The sequence below is a fragment of the Furipterus horrens genome, unplaced genomic scaffold (assembly GCF_987537825.1).
Source record: "Furipterus horrens unplaced genomic scaffold, mFurHor1.1.pri manual_scaffold_4, whole genome shotgun sequence".
In the NCBI taxonomy this organism is placed as follows: domain Eukaryota; kingdom Metazoa; phylum Chordata; class Mammalia; order Chiroptera; family Furipteridae; genus Furipterus; species Furipterus horrens.
Genome location: NW_028327174.1, coordinates 50554800 through 50574635, shown reverse-complemented (window position 1 = coordinate 50574635; position 19836 = coordinate 50554800). Strand labels below are relative to the sequence as shown.

Sequence of the window (19836 nt, the reverse complement as noted above, 5' to 3'; positions counted from 1 at the left end):
TACACTGACAGTATTACAGAACACTGAGCACAGCTGCTGTGGCCATGCGTACCCAGGACTCAGTTACTGCCCTAGTCATGGGCTGGGCCCTGCCACCCAGCCCTTGGCAGCCCCTCCCCCACCCCCAGCCCCTCGGAGACATCATGGAAGAGGATCTATCTATTTTATGAATTTGGTTGCTGCATCTCAGAATACCATGGTGATGGGCGCCATAGAGATGAGAAGAACTGACTTTTATTGGCTTACCTCTTCATTCCAGGGTCCCTCCCCCAATACCGCCCCCCATTCCTTACAAAGCTCCACACACACTCATCCCACACACACGAAACTCCCAGGTCAGTACACCCAGCAGAGAAGGAGGCAGGGGCCCCCATAATTGGAACAGATGAGATGAGAAAAACCTCTTTTCCTCCTTCTCAATCATTTCCCTCTCCCTTCTTCCCTCCCATTACCAACAGCAATTGTATTCAAACGCAATAATTACAGTAATAGCAACAATAATCATTTATTGCCTTTGTTTTTCTAACATTTTAACTTCCAAAAACATTTCCAATTTCTTGTTTTTCACAGCGGTCTCTGGGGGAGGCTTGTGCCCATTTAATAGCTGGGGAAGCTGAGATCCAGATAGGACCCCAAGTCAGGGGCAGAGTTGATTAATTGCAGCTTGTAAATACTAACAGACTACTTGAGACTCCGGTAGTCCACCAGAGGCACTGAACTGAAGATCCTGATTTCCTGGGTCATTCCTACCATCCTTGGGACTTATTCATCAGCTTTTCTGAGGGGTGGAGGGTGGGGTTCCTGCAGAACTGAGAATGAGGCTAGAGACAGCTTCTGTGGCCTAGGCCATGGACCAAAGCTGGGCTGGGGCCATCCCCTCAGAATTGTTCCTGTGAAAGGGACTGTGGGGTGTTAGGCAAATACCCAGAAGATCTTGCCCTGGAGAAGGCTCATCTGGCTTGAACCTTCCTTGCCTATAGCCTACCCTACCCCTCTGCTAACCCAAGAAAAGCTGCTTCTCTGTGTCAGCTCTTCCCAAGGGTGGGGTCCCCTCCTGAGTATTTGGGGGAGTGAGGAATGAAGATCTATTGGGAGGGTAATCTGTGTCCTCAGGAAGCCCCCAGTCTGAGGGGGAAGCCATAGTCCCCCAAACCACACCCAAGAGCGGAGACATCCTTCCGAGGAACTCCAAGTCTTGGGAAGTCAGGCCCCTCCTCCCCAAGGGTAGGGTGAGAAGTTGGGGTTCCCTGAGACCCCTTTAGCTCTCAGTCTCTAAGCAGACTGGCGGGGCTCTAATTCCTTTTTTTCCCCAAGACTTGGGGATCTGGAGTCCCAATGGATGAGTGAAGGGGAGGGCAGTCATGAATTCCCCATCCTTTGCTCTGTCCCATTAAGAGATGGAGAAGGAGGAAACTGGACAGATCTCCGTACATTCTATCTGGAAATGTGATGCGGGGGAGAGGGATCTGCATCCCCTGCCCACCCTGTTGGGACAAGAGGCCAAGCCTCCCTACACACACTTAGCCACCTCCCCTTCCCTTCAGGAAACCTGAAACACCATCTTGTCATCAAGCTGCTCCCTTCCAGGGCTCCTCTCAGAAGCCTGAGGGCAGGGGCCAAGCCCTCTGCTATTTGAGACACACTCTCCTCCTGGGTGTTCCCTCAGCTGGAATTCCTTTTTCTGGGGCTCCACCCCCACCGCTTTCTCCATCTCTGCGGTGCCTGTGAGGATGGCTAGTCGCTGGGCCAGGGTCTTGTTGTCAGGGAACAGGATGAAGTTGTAGATCAGCGAAGCCAGGACTGCCCCTGTCAAGGGTCCCACCCAGAAGACCTGAGGAAGCAGAGAAAAGTGGGGCCCCAGCCTGTGAGCTATCAGGCTCATAGGGTGGCTTTGGGACCCCCTGCCTGCTTCCCCAGTGCTGATTTGGTCTCCCAGGAACCCCTGAGCTGTCTAAAAGGTGGTGAATTTGAGAAGCACGAGTCCTGCCACCCCCACCCCCCTGCCCCCCTGAAGCCCCTGCAGGCGAGGGGATCTTGCCTCCCACATGGAGGCCCTGTCTCCTCACCACCTTCCTCACTCCTCTTACCTCCCTTGTACCAGCCAGCAGCCCTGGCTAATGCTGTTGCTATCTTTGCTGGTGTGAGTGTGTATGTGTGTGTGTTTGTCCTTTTCTTTATCCAAGTTTAGAAATTGGTCCAGCTAGAGGAAGGGAATAAGGAAACAGCCAAGCCTTGAGGCCTGGGGCTGTGGCTCCCACCGTGGCCCATTTCTTGCCACTGGGACCAGGACACTTGCCCTGGTCCTTCTGAGCTTAGGAAAACTTCTATCGGGGGTCAGGATGGTCTGTGGCAGGGAGACTTGTCTGCCTGCCACTGGTGAAAACCATAGTCCCTACTGCCCCTGCTTGGGCTGCTCCCCTCCCATGGCTGCCCTCAGAGGGTCTCACCCAGTGGACTTCGAACTTCCCAAGGATGACGGCAGGACCGAAGGAGCGGGCTGGGTTCATGGAACAGCCAGTGAAGTAGATCTGGGGAGTGATCGCGGGTTCAGGGTGTAAAGAGGCTTAAGGCTGGCCTGCGAGGAGCCAGTCTCCTCTGTCTTGGTTCAGAGAGCCACTTCCAGCCTTGGCCTCTGCAGCACCATATCCTGGACCTGCAGTGTGGGGCGTAGCCTCGGCCCCAAGGCATGAGGGCCTCAGGGAGGGACATTTCCTCACCCTCAGGGCCCCTGCAGCCCCTCCAAGAAGGGAGCAGTGTGTGCGATGCATGGTGTCCCCTTTGCCCCTTACCCCAATGATGTGACCCAGTGCCACAGACATCCCAATCATGGGGGCCGGGGAGCCAGACGTCAGACGGCTGTCGGTGGAAGCAAAGACACAGAGCACCAGCTGCAGGGTCAGAATCAGCTCCACTGTCACCGCCTGGCCAGTTGAGATGCTGCTCGGGATCTGAGTGAGAGGGTTACACTGGGGTCCACAGGGTTTCTGCCAGGGGGTGGTGACGCCTGGCCTCATTTCCTCACTGTAAGGGGGGGATACCTCACCACTGCCAATTCAGAACTGAAGGAGGATGTGCAGCAGGGTTAGGGTCAGCCCCGGACACTTGCTCCTGGCAGAAGTACTGTCACCCTTCCCTCCCCAAAATCTGGCTGAAGCCAGTGACTTACGGGGTGGCAGGGGCTCAGGACTGGTGGGAAAGGGGAGACGCAGAGAGGCTGGGTGTATGTGTGCAAGCTGCCTGGGGGAAGACCTAGGTGGGAGTGGAAGGAAGAAAGGTGAAGAAGTAGGTGAAAATTAGATGATTAGGGGAATGGGGGCGGGGGGGGGGAGTAAAGCAGGCCTTAGGGTTCTGGGGAGGGAGGAACATGGGAAAGCAGAGGAGCAGGGAACATGGGGGGCCTGGGAGAGGAAGATGAAGAGCATGCAGGGTCCCTACCACTACCCACAGCCTCAGACCTCCCTTGCTACCCCTACCCTTAAATGCCTGGTCCTTCTCCAACTCCAGCCCCTTAGTGTGGCTTATCCCATCTGTTCTTTGAACCACAATCCCAGTCCTCTGCCTGCACTAAAGCTACACACAGTCTGATTCCCCTGGGCCCCAGGGCCCAGCACAGAGAAGGTGTGAACCATGTGCCTCTCTGCCCCTCTCCTGCAGTCAGGCCCGCTATCCTTACCAACCTGTTTAGACCCCTCCCTCCTGGCCCTGCCAGGTACCCTTCCCTGCACCTACCTCATTGACCCCAAGAGTCTCTCGGATGTCCTCTGGTGTGACCCTATAAAGCAGAGCAGCCCCTACAATGGCCCCTGCCAGCTGGACAGCCACATAGGCCATGGCGTGGGGCAAAGAGATTTGGGAGCCCACGAGGAAAGCCAATGTCACCGCGGGGTTGAGGTGGGCCCCGCTGGACTTCCAGGCGACCTGCACAACCGTGGCCATGGCCATGTTGAAGGTGATGGCAATCTGCAGCACAGAGGGAAGTGCCAGGGACCAGCGCAAAGTGGAACTCACACCAAAGAACACATACAGCCCTGTGGCCAGGAACTCGGCAAACAGCGCCTTGTTGATGGCCATCCAGAGCTGGCACCCCGGCATCCTGGCCCGGCTGTGCCCTCCCGGCTCCTTTGCGTCTGGGTCCTGGTGTCTTGGCCGCTGCCTCCTCCGCTCCCAAGGCTTCTCTGTTTCCTTTGCCTCTGGTCTCTTGTCCCCAGCCTGCTCTGGCTGTCTCACTGTTTAGAGGCTTTGCTGGCCCCCAACTGTAGCTCCTCCACTGCACTGCTGCCCCAGGACTGTGCTGGTTAGACTGTCAGGGATCGAGCTGGCGGGGTTATGTGTGTCTGGGTGAGTGGAAAGTGGGGGAGGGGGAAGAGGTGTGGCATGAAGGGTGGCGCTCACATGCCTGCTCCACCCTGAGCTCACCTGACAGCTAGGAGAGGGGGGCAGTCTCAGGGCGCTGATCTGGAACCTCCCAGGAGATTTCCAAGCTGGGCGGGCCTAACTGTGCTGTGAGCCCAGCTTGTGGGCTCGGGTGCAGGGAGAGTGGCGGGCATGGGATCCCAGGGTGCTCACATCCCCGACGTCACTTAGATGGAGCAAGATCACTCAGATATCCAAGTTCAAGACCAGCCTCATAGGGTCTTGTGCATTCTGGTGAAGCAAGGTGGGGAAACAAAGGGGTTGTCCTGTTCTCTTGGCCCCTCTGACTGTAGGCTCTGCCTCAGATGGCCTCACTCTATCTTCTGCCCCATGAGCCCAGATGTGAAAGGAAGCTCTTCTCCATTCCCACCTAAAACCACTCCCACAGAAAGCAGATGTGACGTTAACTTTACTAAGGATGTGGGCCTGTAGGGGTGCAGACGGGGCAGATGGAAGGCGGGTTTATTCCACAGCTAATCAAAGGACACACGGCGGTGGCTCTGCTGCGCACCCACTTTTCTGTCTCTTTCTGCTTCCCTCACTCCTCTCCATGGCCTCAGCGCTTTTCCCCTACGTTTTCTGCTCTCCTTCTCAGAGGCCAAAACAATTCCTCATAAGTCTCACACAGGGCAGCTGAGCCGTTTTTGTAGCTTTGCTGCCTGCCCTAGGCTCTGCCCTTTTACCCCCAGCAGCCTGTCAAAGTACTTACCCAAACAAAGGCATTATCTCTCCTAAGAAGAATCTGCTGAGCTGTTAAAATAATACAGCTTTCACCTCTTAACCACATCTGGGTGCTAGGACTCTCCCTGGCCATAGCTACCTGCCCAGTGGATGTCCCCTGGTTGTCTTCAGGCCCCGCAAATGCAAAGTGTCTCAAAATGAGATCTTCCACTCCCATCCCCCAAACACGCTCCTGTTTCCTCCAGCTCAGTTGGAGGCACCTTGGGACCTTTTCCCCCTCCTGCCCCATCCATTAAAGGCATCAATTCCTGCTGATTTTGAGTCATAAATATTTCTTGACTGTGCTCTCTTCTTGCCACCCCTGCTGCCCTGCAGCCTTTAACCATTCTCTCTCTGCTCCCTTGCTCTGTTCCAATCAATTATCCATGCTGCAGCCCAAGTGATCTTTCTAAAATGCAAATCTGATCCTGCTGCTTCTCTCCTAAAATCCCTTCAAAGCCTCTGTCCCCTCTGTGAGCTCTGTGCGTGGCCTCCAAGGCCCTCTGGGATCCTGCTCCTCCTGCCTCACCTCTCCCCACTCCTTGCTTTGCTCTTTACCCTCTGGCCTCACCAAGTGGCCAGTTGTTCTGGAACACTCCAAGCAGGTCTGTCCTTGGAGGATGCTCTCTTCTCCTTGTAGAGCCCTTCCCACTTCCTTTGCCCTGATAACTAACCCACCCGTAAGTCTCAGCTCCGATGTCATCTCCTTTCCTGGGTCAGGTCTTATGGGTGCTCCCACCGCACCTGGGCATTTTCGTGCCCTACAGTCATCATGGGGCATTGCCATGGTGCTAATGTGTCTCCCCAGGGGGGCAGTGGGCCCCCGAGGGGGCAGGAGACAAGTTTTGCTTATCTCTACATGTAATGTTTTGCACAGGGATTGGCCATAGTAGGTACTCAATAAATGTCAAACAAATGAATGAGTGAATAAAAGTTTCTTGAGCTTCTGGGGGCAGGTGACTTTCACATCTGCTTCCTTTCAGCTGGCTATTCTTAGGACCTTATACTACCCAACCTCACCTGGGACTGGGCCCTCTGAAATTTTCTAGTGGAACATCCCAGCTCTGATCACGTGCTTTGCCCACCCAGCCTCCCCCACCTCAGTCACAGTAAAATCCCTCCTCTACCCCCTTTCTGTTCTCCCAGCCACCCTGGCTTCACCCTTCCTTCTCCATGCCCTGGCATCTCACCTCAGTGCTCCACTGTCCTAGCTCCCTTTTCTCTCTAACTAGTCACTCCACCTGCACCTCTCCATTTTCATTCTCCTCACACCCCTCTGCCCACCATCTGCGCTGCTGAGCACTTCTAGAGACTGGCCAGCCGTGACCAGCACATGGTCTCTTGCCTCAGCAGGGTCGCAGCTCTATCCAGCAATCCTCACCCTATCCCTAGGGGCTCTCTCCCCATTCCTCTGGGGCCTGCTTCAAACCCTCCCCACTCTCTTCAAGTACCCTATTCTCGGGCTCTTCCAGCAGATCAACTTGCCTCCTATCCCACCCAGGAAGCCCTCACCCTTCCTCCCCAGCCCCAAACTCACTGGTGGCACCCCAAGCCCTCACCAGCTTCCCTGTGCTCCTGAAGAAGAGGCAGCCCTTCTCCTGTGTTGAGTCAGGGGCCCCTCCTGGTGCTCTTGGCCATCCCCGGTCTCATCTGTGGTTTGCACCTCTCCCTCCCCTGGCTTCCTTATAACATGCCTGATAATCTCAGAATACTGGAGAGACCGTGAATTTGGAATGCGTTTTGTCTTTGTCTCTTTTTAAAGACTTTGTTCAAGTCCAGCTCCTCCAATGAAGCCTGCCCTGATTTTCCTTTTCCACAGAATCAGGGCAAAGCTGCATGAAGAGGTTGGGTTTGAGCAAAGCCAGTGGCTACTTCTGGCTTTAGCCTCCTCATGCCTCCACTGTTCCAGTGCAGGCTCCTGTGCTTTCCTGCCTTAGAAGATTCTTTCAATAAATACTCAAGGAATGAAGGAATGGCCAGCATGGGCGACATTCCTCCTGCCGCGCTGGGTTCCCTGCCAAGGTGCTGTTCCAAGGAACCTCAAGGGCATCTCTCTTCTTCCCTCCCCTTGGACAGGGCCATAGAGGAATTACAGACAGGCTCTTACCAGCCCCTGCATCTTACCTAGCCTCCATTTCTCTACCTGCATACCAGGTCCCGGACAACAGGGAAGCCTATCTGTTGAGACCTTTGATAAGACAGTACAAGTTAAAGCTTTTGAACATTGCCATGTACACTGTACCCGTACACTGTACCCCTGACCAGTGCTTAACTTCTGTGACTTAAGTCCCCCCGCCCCACCCTCCACCCCCGTATAAAATGGAGATTAAAATCCCCACTTTTCCATGTGTCATTAGGGGTAAAGGTGCTAATACCTAGGAGAGTGTCTGAGTTAGAAAATGTTGGTTATTAGTCCTGGTTGCTGTGGCAGCTCCAGGACAAGTAGCACCTGGGGCCCCTGCTCTGGACCCTGGAGGCTGAGAGCACTAAGTGCAGTGACAGCTCTTGTTTCCAATTGGCCTAGAATAGGGACTCCTGGGGCCCTGTCTGGCCTGGGACAAGGTTCTTCACCCTCACTCGCACCCACAGCCACCTCCCCCCAGGCCAGCCAGGCATTGGCCAGGGCTTGCTCCAGTTCCCGCCTGCACCTTGCCAGGCCCAGCCAGTTTTGGGCTCGTGTGCTATGCTTTGAGGTCACTCATGTTCACAGGCCTTTTGCCAAGGCCCTACACCTGGCTGCCTACAGTGGCCTGTCTGGTGGCTATGTGCTCTTAACCTCCCAGAGGCCTGTCTCTGGGCTCCCCACACTGCCGGGGTGGACACCTCCAGGTGTGTGTGTGTGCACGCACCTGCCCATGTACTCGCTTGAGTGCACAAGGCACAAAGTGAGCTCTGCCTGAGGACCAGAAGGCTTAGGGGAGGTGGGTGGGGGGGCAAGGAGAAAGGTATGGGGAGAGAAGAGGAGGGACATTAAACACATGACAGGGAGGGAAGAATTCAAGGTAGCTTCCCTCTCATTATCTCGCCAACCCCCACAAAATATGACAGGTAGGGAGTCTGATCACCTCATCCGAACCCAATAGGGGAGGCAACTGAGACTCACGGAGGGGCTGAGGGAGCTGACCCTTCAGCGGTCCCTCCTGGCCATCTGTCTACAGCCAACCTTCTGTCCATTCTTTCTCTTCACCGCCAGTCCTCCCCCATCTATCATGTCATGGTGTCCACCTTCTTACCTGGTGAAAACTGGAGCCCTGGGGCAGAGGGGCAGTGAGGGGAGGAGGAGCCTGCTAGAGGAGAATCGAGGGTCCTCCTGGGTCCCGTCTTCAGGGGGAGCAGAGGGTCAGAGGGGTGACTGAGCAAGCGTGCTTGGATGAGACACACACGTGTGCCTCTCGGAAAACACAAGGAACACAGTCCCGCGCAGCCCTGTGAGAGAGAATGGGGGCGGGCTGACGTGGCTGTCACGTGCGCGGAGTGAGCAGCCCCTGCCGAGATGACAGCCCCTCGCGGCAATGAAGGTCAGTGTGGACATGCATGGCTGATGTGCTTGCTCCTGGTGCTCAGGTCTTCGTGAGCCCGGACGTAGCCTCGCCTGGAGGGTCAGCCACCACGGGGCACAGCGCCCTCTGGTGGCCGCACGCCGGACCGCCACAACTGGTCCGTCCAAAGCCCTACTTGGACACTCTCCCTGTCGCCAGGCCAGTAACTCCCTCGGACTGGGTGCCCTCGCACCCCTGAGGGTCTGCCCTCCACAGGTCCACCTGTCATAAAAGGGAACGCAAGTTGCTTGGCTGAGGAGAGAGGCCAGCCTCCCAGTCGTTGCTGTGCCTGCACCTGAGTCTTGTGGAGACTGAGTGGGAGAGGGATCCCCTCTCTTCAGCACCTTGTCTCGGATAGTGGGGTGAGGGTGAATTGCGAGTAGCTGCTTCCTGGTGGCCCAGAGGACACAGGCCTGAGAGACTCCTTGTCGACCACCCTCCAGGCCCCATCGGGCTGGAGCCCAGACCCAGGATTCCTGCGGAGAAACGCCGCAGTTGTGCATTCGGTGGACGAGGTCTCCCCCTGCTGGTCGGAGCTGGCACTTGCGGCCCGGCTGGGGCGGGGGCCGGAGCGGGCAGGTGGGGGACAGCTCCTTTCCCGAGGTTCTCACACGCATATTGCCTTTTGGTGTTAAACTGCACGCTGATGGAGGGGCAGGGAAGGGCAGGGCAGAACAGTTGCAACTCCCACTCACATATACTAGGCTCAAGTGTGGAGGAGGGCTGGGGACTTGGCCACCAGCCCCTGGGACTGTTCCTTGCAGGAAGGGTGTATAGACATTCCCACCTCTTTTCCATCCATCTCCTGCCGCCTCCTCCCCAAACCTTACCCCTCCTCTTCTTAACACTTCGGGGCGAGGTTCTGACACAAGAGAAAAGCTGAGACTCAGGTCCAAGAGCTCTCAGTAGAACAGAGGCCCAGAAGTAGGGTGTGGCCAGGGTTCCAGATGTGCACATGCTGGTTTCTTTCTTTCTTTCTTTCTTTCTTTCTTTCTTTCTTTCTTTCTTTCTTTCTTTCTTTCTCTTTAAGTCTTTTAAATATTTTATTTATTTATTTTCAGGGAGAGGGGAAGGGAGGGAGAAAGAGAGGGAGAGAAATATCAGTGTGTGGTTGCCTCTTGCACGCCCCCAGTTGGGGACCTGGCCCACAACCCAGGCATGTGCCATGACCCGGAATCCAACCAGTGACCTTCCAGTTCACAGGTCGGTGCTCAATCCACTGAGCTACATCAGCCAGGGAGCTGATTTCTTTTCACATTTGTTTATTGAGCACTCACTCTGAAGTGCCTGGCCCTGTTTGCACAAGGGTTTTCTTTCCATCCAGTGTCTCATTTTATCCTCACAGGAGGCCATGAATACAAGTAGCCCCATTTTACAGGTGAGGCAATTAAAACTCAGAGAGCTTATGTTACCCAAAGTTGCACATGAAGACTTGGACCTCAAGCTGGACTTCTTAACTATGATGCAGGGCTGGGTACTGAGCTGCTCATCTGCATTCCACCCTATTCCCCAAAGAGAGCAGATGGGTCCTTTGAATCTCACTTCCTCATCTGATCCCCACAACAGCCCTATGAGGGAAGCAGGTTGCACCCTCATCTCACAGCTTAGGAGAGGGAGGTTTGGTGAGTTGAGGTTTCCTAAGGAGTGTCAGTGGCCAGATGACAAGAGGCAGTGAAGGCATAGCTGCAGGCCCAGAGGGGCAGACAGTGGGGATGCTGGCCTGCAAGGCAGGGAAGGGGAGACCAGAAAAGAGCTGGCAAGGTGCAGCTTATTGGGGGGGGGGGGGGCTGCTGGTGTTGCTGAGCACAAGCTCCCAACACGGCTACTTTCTGGAACACTGATGTGTAGAGAGGGGATTCCAGGGCTGTGCCTCCTTCTGATAACAGACCTCACTGTCACCCCCTTGGCATCTCAAGGGGCTGCAGGCTGGTTCACTTCTCCAGGCTGCCTGGCACACCCTCCTCAAGTGGCCGGGACTTGGCATAGCTGAGGGGAGAGTGCAGGCGGGAGACGAAGTGAAGAGGATGCCTCCTTCACTGCTCCCACTGCCTCCCAACCTGTAAGCTCTGTTTCTATATTTGGTCTCCTCTCTCTCTCTCCCCACCCCCTACTTGCTCTTCTCACCCCCATATCTGACTCTAGGCCTCCCCTGGCCTCCACTTCCCTGTCTTTCCACAGAGGACTGAGGAGCCCATGGGGCAGGGTGTGGGGTGACAAAGAAAAGAGGTGATGAGCCAGAGTGTCCCAAGGAGAGGCTTCTGGGGAGAGATGAGGCTCAACATGAATATCACTGGTTTATTGGGAAGCCCCCATTCCAAACACCAGCAGCCCTAGCCCATGCATATTTAAGCAGAAATAAATAAGGCAGCATTTAATGAACCAGTCTGTCTCCCTCCTAAGGAGCTCAGGGGAGGGTCAACCTCTGCCATCCTAGGGGCTGAGACCCCCTCTGGCTCTTGAGGAGGGGCTGCGGAGGGTAGGGGTATGAAGAATGCAGACCACCCCTTCCTGGCCTGCCCCTGGGGCAGCCTGTGAGCTTGGTGCTGCATTCACAATCTCTGAGGTCTGACCTCATGAGAGCAGCCTGCCCTGTCCCAGAGCTCCCCCCACACCCCATCAGACCTGGCCCCCACCCCAAGAGTCCCATCACAGTTCCTCTTTCTATTTCTAACTGCAGCCTGGGGAACCAGAACCTCCTCCCTAGCCCAGAGGACCCAGCTGTGGGGAAAGGAAGCTTTGCTGTCATGGGTTTTGTTCCCCTGTAGTTCAGGGGCTGAGGGACTGGTCCCTATCTGATGCTGGTCAGTGGGCAGTCAGCTCTATGGTCTTCTTCCGCTCCTCCCGCTGCTCCTCCCAGTCCTCCTCAGGCTCATATGTGCCCTTGACGACCGCCACACGCTCACTCAGGCTCAGGCAGTTGGGGAAGAGCAGGTAGAAGTAGAGGATGGCAGCCACAGCAGCCCCCACGATGGGCCCCACCCAGAATACCTGGTGGAGACAGGAAAGCATCAGGGGGATGAACCCCAGGCCTCAGAGACCAACAGATCCCCACCACCACCACCACCAAGAGGACAGATTCATGGACTCTCAGAGGAGACAGACACACCGACTTCTAGATCTCCACACCTCAGGGACAGATATACTGACACCACACTCCCCAATGACAGGGACAGGGACCGCAGACACCCACATCCTTAAAGGAGACAGACAGATCCCCAGAGGGCCAGGGCCCCTCCAACCCCACCTTAAAGTGAGACAAATAGACCTTCAGAGGGAACAGACATAAAGATCTTCAGAGAGATGAACAGAACTCCTCTCCCTTCCAGCATGGGGATAGAGACAAACTCTGGAGGGAGACCATGAACTCTCAAAGGAAGTTTCAGATTGTCCAGAGGGACAGACCCACAGGAAGGAAAACTGTCCCAACCCTTCCACAGAGGCAGGTAAATAAAACATCAGGGAAGACAGACACATAGACTCTCAGAGGGACAGAAAAAAATCCTCAGAGGAGATCAGCCCAGAGGTAGAGATCCCCTTCCTTACCTAGAGGAACAGACACACATAGTTCCCCAATACCACGCCCTCCCACACACCAACCAGGGACTCCTTGTCCCCAGGGCTCAGGGCAGTGTTCTGCCTGCATCCTATTCCCTACTGTGTCCCCAGCCACTGCTCCCTGGGACCACCCCCAAGCTGAGTGTCCAAGTTCTCATTGCTAGGGATCCAAGGGAGGCCCAGACTCACCCAGTGCGCAGGGCTGAACCGCTTCATGACCACTGCAGGGCCGAAAGAGCGGGCTGGGTTCATGGAGCAGCCGGTGAAATAGATCTGGACAGAGAGAGAGAGGCAGTGAGGAAGGCAAAATGCATGCCTGCTCCCACAAGGCATCTAACTCTCCCAGGGTCACACACCAGTTCAGGGATTTCAGTCCAATCTCCAGCTCAAGTCTCCCACGTCCACAGGATCCTATGCACCCTTCTGCTCCTCTGTCCTGAGCTTGAACTTGATTTCCTGCTCCTACCCTAACTCCCACTTATTCCCATCTTTCTTCATGCTAGAGAAGGCTTTGGCGGGGGTGGGGTGGGGCTCTCAAGTCTGGGACAGAGTACAGCAGCCCCATTCCAGGTCCAGAAAGGTACTGCTCTAGGCCCCTGTTAATTGCCCTGAGGAGCTCTCCACAGCCCCAGCCACATGGCAGCTCTGCTCACCCCCACAAGGTGGCCCAGTGTGACGGACAGGCCGATGGACAGGGCCGGGGAGCCCACAGGGCTGGTGCGGCGGGGGTCGGTAGAGGAGAAGATGCAGAGCGCCAGCTGGAAAGTCAGAATCATCTCCACCACCACGGCCTGGCCCGGCGTCGTGTTGTTGCTGAGCTGCAAGAGGAGAGTGGCTTGGGTCCCTGCCTTCCTCTGGCTCTATTGGCCAGGGACTTGGGGAGATGGGTTTAGGGCCTCCACGGACACCTACAGCCCAGTGCAGGTCAGTCAGGGAGGTCATCTGCCAAAGACACTACATAATTCACAGTGTGTGCAAAGCCTGGAGCGCAGGCCTGTAGCCAAAGGGTGGTGTGAGGGGAGTTTTTCCTGGACACAGTCCTGTCAAGGGTTCTGCCCAGTCCCCAACCCCCACAAGCTGGCATTTACCCTCCTTCATGCGGGCAGCTGCCCAGTTTGTCTACTGCACCCCTAGCCCACCTCCCGCCTGTGCCCAACCCGCTGTCACTGCCAACCTCAAACCCGTCTCTCTGGTGCAGCTGACTCACGGCCTGACAATGGCCGAGAAAAATCCTCCTCTGTGTTTGATTAATGAACCCAGTTTGCATGGGACATGGGGGCCAAATCTGGGGCTGTGGGAGGGGGAGGCAGCAGGAGGCCAGGAGCAGGAACAAAATCAGGAGTTCACATGCATGGTCTCTCAATGGGACCCTTTGACACCTGCTGTAGTAAGTGACGGCTATCCCCATGTAATGGCTGAGACCCAGGAGACCCAGAGAGGCCAGGGTCAGCAGAAGCAAAGATTACAACCCATCTCTCTCTAATGGTTCCATGACCTACAGTGAGGGACAGACAGGAGCCATGAGGGCCCCAAGAGGAAGGCAGAACTCAGGAGTGAGACAGGAGAAAAGGCAGAGGTTTCCGGCAAGAAAGGAGGGGCAGTAGTCACCAGGAGAGAGGCCAGAAAGGGGCAACAGGAGGGGAGCAGGCAGAGGAGGTGGGCATGAACCAGGGAGGCTGAGCAGGGACACACAGCGGCCTGGGGATTCATCTTCCTGGCCTTGGGAGGCTGTCGCCTTCCCTGCACGGGTGTGTAGTGGCCCACTCAGTGGCACCTATTTTTGAGACGGCATGTGGGGCCCTGCTCCCGAGCCCACACCGGGGTCCCTGTTGCATCCCGAGCCCCCTGGGCACTCACCGCGTTGACTGCCAGATTGCCCCGGGCATTGATTGGTGCCAGCCCATAGAGGATGCCTGCCCCAGCAATGGCGCCCACCAGCTGGGCCACCACGTAGAAGACAGCCCGGAGCAGGGAGATCTGGTTGCCCAGTAAGAGGGCCAGTGTGATGGCAGGGTTGATGTGGCCGCCGCTCACGGGCCCCAGGGCCTGGGCCAGGGTGCCTATGGCCAGGCCAAAGGCCAGCGAGATCTGAAGGACGGTGGGCAGTGCCGACGGCCACTGGAGGGCCGAGCCGAGGCCGAAGAAGACGAAGATGAGGGTGGCCAGGAACTCGGTGAACACGGCCTTGACGAAGGCCACGGAGCACACCTCCTTCTTCATGGTGACCATGGGGGCCGGACAGCAGTGGGGGGTGCCTGTCGGGGCTGCGGCGGCAGCGCGGCTGGGGGCGGGGGGGGGGTGCTGGCTCCCTGGGGCAGCGCGCTCTCCGGGGACCTCAGCGTGGCTAGCGGCCTGGCACCGGCCCTGCAGGGGTGCGCTATATAAAGGGCGGGCGCCCCTAAGCGGGGCCAGCGCGGGGGGCGGGCAGTGGGCGGCTCCCGCACTCAGGAGCCAGCACTTCGCGCAGGGAGGGAACTTTGCAGCCGTCCGGGGCTGCACACTGCCCCGGGCCCCGCGAGTTCTCCCCCAGGGGCAGCGTGCGACCTGTCCGGGCCACATGACCCAGGCGGCGGTGTAGACCGGCCCCGCGGCTGGGGACTTGTGCATGCCGCGCTCCAGGAGGCTTCCACGCTCAACTTCTTGCGGTTTGGCCCAGGCTCCCGGGGAGACTTTGTCTGGGCCGGGCCGGGCCGGGCCGGGGTCTCCAGTCCTACCGACTTCCTGCTGGCTGCCTCCGCCGGGCTTTTATCTCCGTCCGTGGCCCTCTTGCCTCCTCTTCGGGCCCTGGGTCCAGCTCCTCCTTTTCCTCCCGCGACCTGGGCATCCTTATCCAGCCTCACCAGCGGCGGGATTGGAGTGAGGAGATTCCCTGAGGACAGCGCCACTGAGCTCCCTGCCGCCCGGCGGCTGGGGCGGGCGGCTGGGCTGGGTGGTCCGGCCGTCCTAGGCCTCTCCCGGGCTCGGGCCAGGCTGGTCTCTGGGGTTGGAATGGGGCCGTTTGGGGGAAAGCGGGCACCGTGCCAGCCTGCCCTGCGCCCGATCACCCTGGACCCCCAGCGGCGGCCGTACAGCCCTGGGAGGAGGCGGTGGATCCCAGGAGGCGTCCTCTGCTAGGCAACCGTCCCAGCCCCTCCAGCACGGTCCCCTTAGGGACCTCAGCGCGTCCCCAAAGGAGGTGGGGGCCGGGAGTTCACTTTGTGCTTGGCACAGGAGAGGGCATGGCCATGTTCTGTTTTGTTTAGGTCAGGGAAGACGCTGGGGGACTGGGGGCCCGAGTGGGGTGTGGGGAGGGAGCAGGGCACCACTGGCCTCCCACACCTGGTCTTGGCCTCTCCCACCTTCCTTTCCGAAGCCCCTTCCCCCCCTTCTAAATCTCAGGTTTTCCTTCTCCACCTTCTGCTCTCACCCTCTTCTCTCAGCCTCTTTGGTCTCCCTGTCCTTCCAACTCTCAGTCTTGATTTCTCTCCCTCTTGCAGTATCTCTGCCTCTTCTCCAGCTTTCTCCTTCGGTTTGTTTCTCCAGGCCCTGTCTCTTTTTCATATTTTTTTTGTCTCTCTTCAGCCTCTCTCTCTCTCCCCCTCTCCCTTAGGCTCTCCTACTCCCTTCCGCCATTTTTTTCCTTCCTTTTACAGTCTTCATCTTAGTCTCTCTTGTCTCAGTCTCTTTTCTCTCTATTTCACCTTCCTCTGCCTCTTAATTTATGTGATTTTTGGTTTTTGTTCCTGTCTGTCTCTACCTCATTTCCGTGTCCATCTCTCTCACGTGTGGCACTTTTCAGTGCCCCCAGTCAGGTCCTCCTGTCCCTGGGTTGGGTGACACTTTCTTTCTGTTCCCCACCGCCCCTCCTCTTGCCCTTGCCCCTTCTCTCTGAGCTTCCAGCTGCGGTCCACCATTCCTCCCACCCCTCCCTCTTCCTAGTTCCAGGTTAGGCATGTGGAGAATGAGGCTGGAGGGCCCTCCAGGGCTTGGAGGAGGGGCAGGGAATCACTCTCAGGATCTCAGGAGAGGAGCTGCACTCAAGATCCTCCACCCCCACCCCACCACTGTGTGTCCTTGGGAAGCACTTAGCACAGAGTAAGGCTTAGTAAAGTTTCCTCATGTTGTAATTATAATTAAAAAAAAAAAAACCCTGAAGGCTCTGTGTGGAGCTAAGGTGGAGGGTGCGGCAGTTGGAACGAAGAGGTGCTCCTCTATCAGTCTGTCAGGGGCAAGGGGGTGGGGCCGGAGGAAAGCCAAGGACCTGGAGGAGTGGGCTCTGGGCTCCAGAGCTGGGAAGAGGCCAAAGAAAACAAGGACCAAAGAAACCCTGCTATTGTTCTTTCTCTGTTCAGTGTTTCCTGCTGGAGCAGCTCCTCCCCCACATCTCTCCTCTTAAGGCAGGAGGTCTGCCTGTCCTTTCTGCCGGGTCCTGGGGCCCTGCTCCTGGCAGAGCACATCAGCTGTATACAGGATTTTCATTGGTTTGGGGCTCAGAACTTCTTGTCCTGGCCCAGATTAGAACAACGACCCTGATGATCCCACAGACCGTGAGGGCCAGGCCCATTGGCTTTTGAACTTGTCTCTAGTCTGCATCCTTCCACCTTCTTTCTTATCTTTTTTCTCTGGGCACTGTCTTCATGAATCCACAGGTCTCAAACTCCATCGTCTTGGAGTGGGAAGGACTCTGCAATGCTCACAGGAGGCGGGGCCACCAGGGGAAGCTCCTACTTGAGGATTTGGCTCTAATTCTTTACATCGAACCAAGGCCTTTGGCTTCCACTGTGTGATTTGATTCTGAGCTACCTGTGAAGAACCCAGACTCAGAGGTCCAGGATCACACAGTGATGTGAAATGAGACCTACAGGTCACCAAGAATGGGCCTGGTGTGGCTGAAGGAGACCTGGTTTATCAAGATTACTCAGGGCAGTTGGTTACATTTCTTAAGCCTGTGCTTGAAATCCTCTCATCTCTTCCAACTCTCTACCACGGTCATTCTGTCCCCAGGTTATCACAAGAAACTACAAGAGCTCCTATGTCCTATGTTCTCTGAGCACTTGGGCCCTGCCCTGCCAGCTCCAGAGTAAGGCTTCCCTGGGACCTTTCCAGGCTAGGAGAAGGATTTCCCCATTGGTGGCAGGAAGTTAGAATCTTTCAGGGAGGGGTCTTTCCCTCCTTTCCTGACATAGGGACCCCTTTAGTCCCTGGGAGGGCTGGGGGTAGAAATGGTAGGGTAATTGGCAGGAGGTGATGCCCCGGGGCTCCACATATTCCCACTGTTGGGGAATAGTCATTCACTCATTCCACAAAGAGTTATTGAACACTTATTACGTGCCAGGCACTGTTCTAGGCACTGGCGATATAGCTATGAGCTAGCAGACAACATCTTTGCCTTGTGGAGCTAATATTCTAATAAAACGAGACAGACAACAAATAATGGACATATGTAGATTATATAGTACAATAGAATCAGGGAAGTGCTATGGAAAAATAGGATATGTGCTGGGATAGGAGTGGAGTTCCTTTGAAATTTTCAAAGGGTGTCACTGTAGGTCTTACTGAGAGGGTGACATCTGAGTAAAGAGAAGAGAGAGAGAACGATGCATATATCTAGGGGAAGAACATTCCAGGCAGAGGGAACTGCCAGTGTTGCTGGAGCAGAGGAAGCAAGGGAGAGCTTGAGGAGATGAGGACAGAGGAGATGGAGGTGGGCAGACCTGGGCCACCAAAAGGACTGCAGGCTTCACTTGAGAGATCAAAGAAGTCACTGAACCTAGGACTGGCATGGTCTGACAAGGTTTTTAACACGACCCCTCCGCTGTGGTGTTGAGAAGAGACTGGAGGGGCAGGAATGGAAGTGGGGACACTGATAGGACCCTATTCAGGGAAAGGTAGATGATGGTGGCCTGGACCTGACGGGAGGGTGATTGGATTCTGGATCCCCTGTGACAGGATTCTCTGATGGAGCTCACATGGCACATGAGAACAAGGAGTCAAGGATAATGAGATTTTTGGCCTGAGCAGCTGGGAAAACGGAGTTGTTATCAGTTGAGATGAAAGGACTGCAGGAAGGGCGGGTTTGGAGAGAAGAGTAGGCTGTCAGTTGGACATATTGAGTGTTAGGTGTTGTTCCAGATCCTGGAGATCCCTGCCCTGATTTCCCAACACAGTGCTACAGCCAGCACGAGGGGATCAAGAGAGTCTGTTCTTTGCCCTGTCTGCAGGCCACACAGCCTACCCCTGTCTTGGTGCCCTCTCCATGGTACCACCTGGGTCACAAAGCACAGGAAGCCCATCTGGCCAATGGCAGTGGGAACTTGCCATCAGTTAGCTGAGCGTTGAAATCCCCTCTGCACCACAGCTGTGGGGAACTCAGGACATGCCAGTCTGTCTGCTGGCACTTTGGACTGTACTGACCATTTCTAAATTGCAGAAGAAACAGCACTTAATTGGTAAATGACCATTTATTGAGCTTCTACATGCAGAGCACAGTGGTAGACAAGACAGGTAAGGGAAAATAGACAGGAGAATGCCATCCAAGAACTGGAAAAAGCCCTGACCCCAAAGGGCTTACAGTCTAGCTGGGAGGCACTGCATATATACAGAATCACAGCTTAAAAGATGCAAAACAACATCAAACAACATTTATAGTTGCAAAGTCTTTATTTGACACAAAGTGGGACTATGGGAGTGGATGGCGCTAGGACCCAATGGTCAGCTACCTCCTCCTCTCAGCTCAGAGCCTTGTCTGTCCCCAGCTTGGGGACCTATCCACTTGCCTCTATGCTGCCTGGCTTCTGTCTGGTTTGGGTGTATCTGACTTCCATCCTTCTCCAGACTGAATGCTCTCCAAGGGCAGAAACCATCCCACTGTTCCTTGTCATTTTTTTCCTGCCCTGCCACAGCCACCCCCAAGGCCGTGTCCACCACGAGTCAGGGGACTGGGCTGAAGAGGCCCAGCTGTGTGCTGTGGTTTCTGCCAAGGGCTTCCTAGAGGGGCTTACAACTTGCCTCAGACCAGACCTGGTCTCCTCTGACTTCTGAGTGGAAAGATCATAAAAGGGTCTCTGTTCAAGTCTTGTCTACACTACATAGAGCTGTGTGACTTCAGACCAGTGTCTTAGCTTCAGTGTTTTCATTTATAAAAGGGGAAGAGCAGTACAGTCATGTGCCACCTCGCAATGGGGATACATTCTGAGAAATGCGTCATCAGGCAATTTTGCCTGTGTGTGAACATCACAGAGTGAACTGACACAAACCCAGATGGTATAAACCCAGTAATTGTATGTGAAATACTTTTATACGACTGGCAGCACAGTAGGTTTGCTTACACCAGCATCACCACAGACATGTGAGTAATGCGTTGTGCTGTGGCGTTATGATGTTACGATGTTACAACGGCTACGATCGTCACTAGATGATAGGAATTCTCAGCTCTATTATAATATTATGGGACTGCCATTGTACATGTGGTGAGTTGTTAACCTAAATGTAATTATGCGGCACATGACTGTATTTGCTCTGCCTGCCTCACAGGGGTGGGATAAGGGGGCCGTCATCTTTCCTTGACCTGCCTGAAGTTTTAGGAGGACTAAGCGAACTAATGCATGTAAAGCACCCCGCACAGAGGCTG

At 55.7% G+C, this 19836-nt stretch overlaps 2 protein-coding genes across 2 annotated transcripts; both read right to left on the bottom strand.

The window, feature by feature from the left end:
* Positions 1 to 828: 828 nt before the first annotated feature.
* On the bottom strand, positions 829 to 4249 carry AQP6 (aquaporin 6). Its single transcript, XM_090273135.1, has 4 exons — positions 3730 to 4249; positions 2790 to 2948; positions 2448 to 2528; positions 829 to 1831 (listed from the first exon to the last, which is right to left on the bottom strand). The coding sequence occupies exons 1-4, from the start codon at positions 4090 to 4092 to the stop codon at positions 1541 to 1543; spliced, it is 894 nt and encodes a 297-aa protein (XP_090129261.1). The 5' UTR covers positions 4093 to 4249; the 3' UTR covers positions 829 to 1540.
* A 6704-nt stretch (positions 4250 to 10953) lies between these two features.
* On the bottom strand, positions 10954 to 14900 carry LOC150011726 (aquaporin-5). Its single transcript, XM_090273134.1, has 4 exons — positions 14085 to 14900; positions 12881 to 13045; positions 12417 to 12500; positions 10954 to 11660 (listed from the first exon to the last, which is right to left on the bottom strand). Exons 1-4 carry the CDS (start codon positions 14832 to 14834, stop codon positions 11475 to 11477), a joined length of 1185 nt encoding a protein of 394 aa, XP_090129260.1. The 5' UTR covers positions 14835 to 14900; the 3' UTR covers positions 10954 to 11474.
* Between the last annotated feature and the right edge of the window lie 4936 nt (positions 14901 to 19836).

Excerpts from the sequence above, each read along its gene's own strand:
- AQP6 (XM_090273135.1), bottom strand. The coding sequence starts at position 4,092 with ATGCCGGGGTGCCAGCTCTGGATGGCCATCAACAAGGCGCTGTTTGCC. Across the intron at positions 2,529-2,789 it reads CACTGGGTCACATCATTGGG|ATCTACTTCACTGGCTGTTC; the intron begins GTAAGGGGCAAA and ends ATCACTCCCCAG. Across the intron at positions 1,832-2,447 it reads GGAAGTTCGAAGTCCACTGG|GTCTTCTGGGTGGGACCCTT; the intron begins GTGAGACCCTCT and ends CTGCTTCCTCAG.
- LOC150011726 (XM_090273134.1), bottom strand. The coding sequence starts at position 14,834 with ATGCACAAGTCCCCAGCCGCGGGGCCGGTCTACACCGCCGCCTGGGTC. Across the intron at positions 13,046-14,084 it reads GCAATCTGGCAGTCAACGCG|CTCAGCAACAACACGACGCC; the intron begins GTGAGTGCCCAG and ends CTCCTCTTGCAG. Across the intron at positions 11,661-12,416 it reads GGTTCAGCCCTGCGCACTGG|GTATTCTGGGTGGGGCCCAT; the intron begins GTGAGTCTGGGC and ends TGTCTCCACCAG.